Here is an 8,014-nt window from a genome sequence, read left to right as displayed (position 1 = left end):
TGTTCTTCCCCACCGCTAAATTCAGGTATCTTAATTGCTGGGAGTTTAGGGGGAGGGAGAGGGTTAATGGGAGCCGAAGGAGGAGGCAAAGCGGGCTGTTGATTTATATCTCCCGTGTCAATCTCGCTCATAGTTTTCTGTGCAGTAGCAATAGCTTTCCTTACACATCTAGTTATTGCTCTATAACTTCTACATAAACTATCATATTCACTATCCTGTGAAATAATCGTCACATTCTGTGACCAACTATCTTCAAAACGTCGTAGACCCTCAATAAGACAACGTTCATACATTACAAGGGTCGATTTTGGTGTATCAGTATCACCAATGCAGATATCTGTCTCATCAAGCAAATCTTGTAAGGAAATAATTTCCCTTTCAATAACTACCTAATCTTGGAATCCATTTTCTTGTTAAATGGATCAATAAGAAACTTGCTCAAATATCAAAATGTATGGCAAATTATCTAAACCTGATTGAAAATATAACTAATCTTATTCATAGGTCGAATAACATTCACTGAATGATAGATAATTTGACCACGTGCTCTTCATCACTTCACAAAATAAATCTGGTCACGAAAACCTAAGTTCAAAAATGACTATGAAATTCAACAAGAATTTCTTCACAGAGTGATCACTAAATACGAACAATAATGTTCCATAAACAATAGATTAGTTGGCAAAACACTCCATGTAATCATCACTTCACAAAATAAATTTGGTCACGAAAACCTAAGTTCAAAAATGGCTACGAAATTCAACAAGAATTTCTTCACAGAGTGATCACTAAATACGAACAATAATGTTCCATAAACAATAGATTACTTGGCAAAACACTCCAAGTAATTCAATACCTTACCCTGCTCACCAAATAACTTTGGACACGTGCCAGCTACACTAAAATGACTTTATAGCCATCCATCACCAACGTGAACTTTATCGTAAATTATCTTTAACATCCAAAAAATCCTTTGTGAATCGTTATGGCATCCGGTTCGTTCGAAGGACCAAAGCAAAGTACTACTATAACTAGCAAAGAATGTGGTGAAACTTTAAAGTTTTAGGCCCACATTCGGTACGATTTCATTCAACCTTAAGCCCTCCTGCCCTAGCTTTGAATGAGACCAAGTTACAGTGCTGAGGAGTTTACTAACTTACTTAAATGTACCATGAAGTCAAGAAACATTATATTCTTTCCAACAAAGTGCAGTTGAGAAACAATCAACTATATTTCCTGCACCAATTCTTTTTTGGGTGATGCCACACGGGTTCACAAATACGCAAATAAAAAGTTTAACACATATAATTAATATTTAAAGGACACAACGATCATCAAGTTACATTAAGAAGCAAGAAAACATTAACATATTACTGCAAAAATTGACAAAACGTTACGTTACTTCGATAGAGGAAAACATAAATGGCCAAAAGAAGGGGGATTTCAGAATATTCTTATGAAAAAATTACTGCAATGGCGACGACAGTTCACGAGGTGATGGGGCTGGATTTTACGAGAATTTCTTCTACAACTTGCCTTCCTGGAGTTTGCTGCGAAACAGGCAGAGCTTCATGTTCTCACCCTGGAAGAAAACTCGGGAGGAGTACATTGGATAGCACAGTTGTCACATCTACAAAACTACAGGGTTACGTAACAAACCATCAACTAAAACACAAACATTAAGTAGTTTAATCGTAACCCAACATACAAAAAAAAAGGGTTTCGTCCAGAAGGCAAGCTTAAACTACTGGCATGTGCCCTTACAACAAGAAAATAACATATACATTCTCCACAGGAAGAAGTTTGACAACATTGCAATCTGATGTCATCTAATTTTATAGAGATGGATAAAATTTGCGAAAAAGGTGTTTTACTACTTTAAATATCAATGTACTAATTTATACAAACTCATTGCTATAGTTAATATAATAAAAACTTCTTCTGTGGAGCAAAACAATCACATCAACGTATTTTTTCATAGAAACTGGGAAATACATCAAAATAAGTATTCAAGAAAACTAGGAAATTTTACTCAAGGGGAATAAATGGCAATTTTTGACAACCATTACAAGGTACAGACATTGGAAACATGCAAGTGGAAAGGGAGGAAGGCTAGCAAAGCATATTCATGCAGCCTATCATAGTTTTGCAATGGTTGCTTGGGATGAATACAAGAAAATGAAGGATCATGACACCTCTGTGAGGGAGTTAATGGGAGGTAGTTTCAAGAAGAAAATTAAAGAAAATCGTCACCTCATAAAGTCATTAGGGCAAGTAGTTTTGGTGACTTGTACACAGCAACTGGTTCAGAGTCAGAGGGCATAGAGAAGGAGAAGAGACCGACAACCCAGGCAGTGTCCGGCAGATTTTAAAATTAGTTGCCAGTCATGATCCAATTGCAAAAGATCAGTTAGCGTGTGGACCAAAAACTGCCAAGTACACATGCCCAGAAGTACAAAATGAAATAATTTGTATTTTAGCTGAGATGATTAGGACAGAAATTGTAAATGAAGTGAAGGAAGCCAAATTTTTCTCTATAATAGTTGATGAAACTAAGGATGTATCTAAAAGAGAACAATTATCCCTCATTATCAGGTCTATTACGAAGAACACCTCTATGAGAGTTTCTCAGACTTTAAGGCCGTTTTACAACTTGATGCAAATGCACTAACTTACGAAATACTTAATGTTCTAAAAAGACATGAAATTGATTTCAAGGCCAATTTAGTGGGTCAAGGTTATGATGGTGCTTCAGTTATGAGTGGCAGACACAAAGGAGTCGCAGCACGCATAAAACAAGAGTCACCATTTGCTTTCTATGTAGGCTACACTGTCATACCCATCGTGTAAATCTAGTTCTTGTCGATGTCATCAAATCTTTACCTGACACTTCACCATTTTTCGCGTTGTTAGAAAAACTGTATGTATTCATTAGTGGTTCGTATGCCCATGCAAAGTGGATAGATGTACAAAAGGAACTGTATCCCAATGAGCAAACAAGAGAGCTAAAGCGACTTTCAGATACCCGATGGGCTTGCAGGTATGATGCTTGCAAAGTAATCAAAGGTAGGTTGTCTGCTGTGGTACGTGTTCTGGAAGATTTAGCAGATGACTTCAGTGCAGATAGGGCTATTGATGCAAGAGGACTGATATGCCAAGTAAATGCTCATTTTGTTATGAGGTTAGTTATCATGACATATATTCTTGGTAAGATAAATCAATTATCAAATTTGCTACAGTCAGCTAACCTTGACTTGGTAAAATCTGTAGAATTAATTGAAACTGTAACAGTTCAACTTGAAGAGATGCGTTCAGATCCACCTTCTTTTGATCCTTTGTGGGACGAGATGGAGAAGAGTTCAACAACTCATGGTTTTGATACTTCAGAGTGTAGACCATCAAGGAAACGTAGAATTTCTAGAAAATTACAGGAGTTTGTTGCTGTTGATACTATTGGAAAACAGTTGGGAAGCACACACTTTGACCTCAGTGTTAAGGATTGAGCACGAATTCACTTTTTTTTACCCAGTTGTAGACCATATGTCGTCAGAAATGAAAAGGCGGTTCAATAATGAAACCTGGAGGCTTATGAAAGCATTACAGTCACTTACCCAGAAAGCACGGAATTCTTATCTTTCGAGAAAATGTGTGGACTTATTTATGCCTATAATGCTAACATTGAAGATCTCAAACATGAGCTGTACTCTGCAAAACGCATGTTAGAAAGACGCTACAAGGGCGTAAGTGACACAGAAAGGCCTAAATCATTGTTAGACTTACTGAAAATTCTTAATCCATACGAGGAGGCATTTCCTGAACTCTGCAGACTAGCCAGAATTCCTGTAGTGTTACCTGTGTCGTCAGCTTCAGCAGAGAGAGGCTTCTCTGCTCTGAAATTAATTAAGAGTACTCTCAGAAATGCAATGGGCAATGGCAGATTAAGTAATCTTGCTGTGTTATCAATTGAAAGTATGTGAGTTAAAAGACTAGATCTAGAGGAATTCGTAGATAGGTTTGCAGTAAATCACAGGAACGGGAGAATATTGTTAAAAGTGAGTCATGTCGTAGTAGTCTGCTGCTTCATCACATATAATGTATAGCAAAGCAATTTTTTTCAAATTTGGTTACTATATATATATATATATATATATATATATATATATATATATATATATATATATATATATATATATATATATATATTTTCGTTCATCCATTTAATTTTTGATCAAGGGCACCTGTTACATAATGGACCTATAAAAAGTCAATTTTTTTGTTCTTGTATTTCCATGCTTATGTTTTACAATTTCTATACGCGCAGGAATTAATGTATTTTTTATCGCTCACTTTATGTTTTCAGTTTCATATCTGTAATTACGTATAATTATAATGTACCTGATTTCTGTACATCTCTGTTTTACTTGATACAATATAACAGAATCACAGATACCTGTATAATGCCTGAATATCCACCGCTGATCTCAGAATATGCCCTAATACCTTTCTCATATGGCTTCAGAGTGCCTCTGAAATTGGTCACATTTCAAAATTTTCTTGGAGGGGGCTTACAGCACCTCCCAACCCCAGCTGTATAGGCTCGCTCCACTCACCTAGTGCTTGGAGGAATAATCTTATTATTCCTCCAAGGCCTAGTGCCCCCCATATTCAGCTGTGCCCCCTAGGTGCCCACCCACTCCTAGCTACGCCACTGACCTCTCCTCACTCAACCCTTAGCAGTGTAGGCACCCTCATAAGAAAATGGGACGAAGCCGAGCCTGAAGTCTGGCTCAACCACATTGAAAAGGTCGTAACAACCTATCAGCCCTCTACCGAAGAAGTGTCTCTGATCCTGGGAAAGCACCTTGAAGGGAAGGGTGCCATTGCAATCAACGCTCTCCCCCCCCCCGCCCCCCGAGGATCAAGGAAATCTTGACCTTGTCCGCCAAGCCATTATAAAAGCTTTTGAAATAACTCCCAACCATTGGAGGAAAAGGTGGAGAGATATGTTCTAGGAATCAGGCCAAACCTGGTCTGAGTGGATCTTCAAAAAGACCCAGGCCCTAAAACGATGGCTGGAATCTCTGAAAGCTGCTAGTGTGGAGGATGTCCTTGAACTCTTCCAGCTTGAGGAGTTCTTATTTTATGCCCCGCCAGCTCTCGCCACTCATTTGTGTGATAAGGCACCTAAGACAGTGGTCGAATGCTGCCGTTGGGCTGACATATGGGATATGCATCATCCCCACCTTAGTTCCCATGGACGAAAATTATATCCCTCCTCGCCTGCCTCAACCAACTCCCAGCAACCTCACAAGAATGGGCTCCCCCATAAGAAACCCGTGTGTGGGTATTGTAAGAGACTAGGGCACCCCACTGGACAGTGCTGCTTGAAGGCTGAGAATCAGCCAGAAAACCCCTCTACGTCCTCAGATGGGACAACACCCCGAGCCACACCTGGGTCGTGGACGAAGGGTAAAGGGCCTGCTCCCTCCAATGGGACAGTGCCAGGTAAAGATTATAGCTGGACTTATTGCCCCGCCTGCAAAGGCTATGGGCACTCTGCCCCATGGGCAAAATGCCCTAAAACTAATAAGTCAAGTACGCCCACCCTTGCCTTAGCAGTCACTGATCCAACATCCTTAGGTCCTCCTGCCCATGGTCCCATTTATGTGGCACTTCCCTGAGGTAGGTGCCCGGCCAGCCAGGTCAAGGCATTTGATGATTCTGGGGCACAAATGTCCCTCATAAGGGAAGACAAAGTTCCCCGTGGAGCTATCATTAACAGACATAAACTCGTCACGATTGAAGGTATCAATCGCTTTAAGATGACACTTCCTACTGTCAAGTTGAAGGTCACAAGACCTCACAGATCTGAAATCTGCGACCTCGCAGTCGCCAGATACATTCCTGGAGGTTATGACATCCTACTGGGGCAGGACTTCCAGTCCCCAACTAAGTTACTGCAATCCAGGGGTCTAAATCCCCCAAATCATTCATAAGGGACGAGTAAGCCTCAAACGCCTGCATTCATTCCACTGCCAGTGCCACCTGAGTGCAGTGTGCAGTGGCCCCCTCCATCAAGATCGATTCCTGATCCCATTCCGGTGCCCGGCCCTGTCTCAGTGCCAGTGCCAGGGCCCCAAATACATTCCCCTCCATGATATCCTACTCTTGATTCACAGTCTCTGCCTGTGCCTAGCTCTGTCCGTCCCAAATGATGAGCAAATTCCAAACCAATTATTAGTGCCTGACCCTGCCTTAGTGCCAGCGCCAGAGCGCGCCCCTGATCTCCACTACAGAGATCCCAGTCCAGGTTCCCTCTCTTCTCCTGGCCTGGCTCCGCTATCAATGACAGTAAGAGAGACATCTTTCCGACCGCAGCGGAAGCTCACCCAAAGGTGCAGCCTTGCAACTCATGCCTGAGCTGGTCATTCTTACCTGCGAGCCTCTCACGCCCCCCACGACTGCCTCTGCTCTGTCTCCGTCCGCCGCAGGTACAGCAGTAAGGATTCTGCCATGTCTCAATTGGCCGATGAACTCAAGGAACTGCGACGGATCATGGTAGAGCTTGCAAAGAAGGCCCCTGTGTCAGCCGTCAAAGAAGCCGACACAGGTGGCACTCAAATACCCTCCCCAGGCTCAGTTCCACCGATCCCCCGACCGAGACAAACCATCAAAGTAAGAGAGGTCTGTGGAGGAAATACCACGGGCGTTGATAATTCCAGGTAGCTTAAGGAGGGTCCCTGAGCTCTTCTGGCACCTGTGCCAAACTGGTACAGTGCCATCCCTTTATCCTATGAAGACTTCGGCACTTCTATCCAGAAGATGATGTCAGGGTCCTTCACCAATTTATTTCCCTTATAACTCTATCCCTTATTCTTTCCCTTTAACATTTCCCTTCCTTACTTTTGATTGTTACTCACGTTTATTTTATGCCTTACCAAGGCCCCATTTTACTTTAATCCCCTCTGCCCATGCAGAATGCTGCTGACAGATATACCAACTGTATAAGTGCTATGACTTCCCTTTCATGCCTACCGCAGCATGATGCATTTAAAATACGATGTGCCATCGCCATCAGTTATTATTATATGAGTGCCAACTTGGCACGGTGCCATTATGGTAGATGTTGGCAAATTATCTTGCCGGAGGAGTCGCACCCTCTGGCCACTTTTGCGGCCTTCTTGGGCTAACGAATGAACCTAGCCATTTTCTATAAGCTAAGGAATGTAATTTTGGCATATTTAATCATCATCTTTTATTAACAATCACTGATTACTCTGAATCTGTCACCTATTTTCTTTGTGAATCTCTGTAATAAGTCTCGGGTCTCAGACTTCCAACCTTGTGTTTATAGTGCCCAAACGGCACTGAGCTGTTGCTCAAGTATCGTGGAAACACCTGACCAAGCCCACGTTTACCGTACTGTAATGCCTCTTCGAGGCAGACAAACTGTGTGTGTGCAAAATTCGTAATTGATTATTATTAAGAGTGCATGAAGTATCTAGAATTAACTTGTGTAATGGACACTTCTCCCCTACACTATAAATACTTTCAATTCCTAAATAATGTATTCACAAACAAGATATGAAGTCCACAATGGGTGGAATCGTACCACTAATTAAACTGTGTGCAAGACCAATTCAGGGTGCAAAATAAACACTGCTAAAAATTATTAAATTTAATACACATAAGTTGCAGACAGAGGTAACACCTGAACCTCAAGGATACAAATATTAAATGAAAACCAAACACCCTTAACTATTATCCACACTTAAACAATTAACGACAGACCTCAACACACACATACCAAAAAAGGGAGGGGGTCCAGAAAGGAGGAGAAAAAAATCAAAAGACAATACCCTACCATGATACACTCTAAATTTAATTCTCTAATAACTCCTCCATGGTAATTAATTTCTCCCAAATGTCAGAGGAGAATCTCCCGGTGGCGGGGTACCACAGGATCCACTCAGGCAGAGGTAGATAATAGATAAACAATAGGTCCACGTAATAG

At 41.2% G+C, this 8,014-nt stretch overlaps 1 protein-coding gene across 1 annotated transcript in view; it reads right to left on the bottom strand.

Annotated features, from left to right (window-relative positions):
- Window positions 1–1,376: 1,376 nt before the first annotated feature.
- Window positions 1,377–8,014, bottom strand: part of Rfk (Riboflavin kinase) — a 304,267-nt gene continuing 297,629 nt past the window's right edge. Inside the window, exon 5 of the mRNA XM_067126044.1 lies at window positions 1,377–1,582. Within this exon, the coding sequence (XP_066982145.1) occupies window positions 1,526–1,582 (57 nt within the window). The 3' untranslated portion in view covers window positions 1,377–1,525. The remainder of the gene's footprint in view (window positions 1,583–8,014) is intronic.

The sequence above is a fragment of the Macrobrachium rosenbergii genome, chromosome 23 (assembly GCF_040412425.1).
Source record: "Macrobrachium rosenbergii isolate ZJJX-2024 chromosome 23, ASM4041242v1, whole genome shotgun sequence".
Classification (NCBI taxonomy): Eukaryota; Metazoa; Arthropoda; class Malacostraca; order Decapoda; family Palaemonidae; genus Macrobrachium; species Macrobrachium rosenbergii.
The sequence above is the reverse complement of the archived record's forward strand: the minus strand, read 5'-3'. Positions and strand labels throughout refer to the sequence as shown.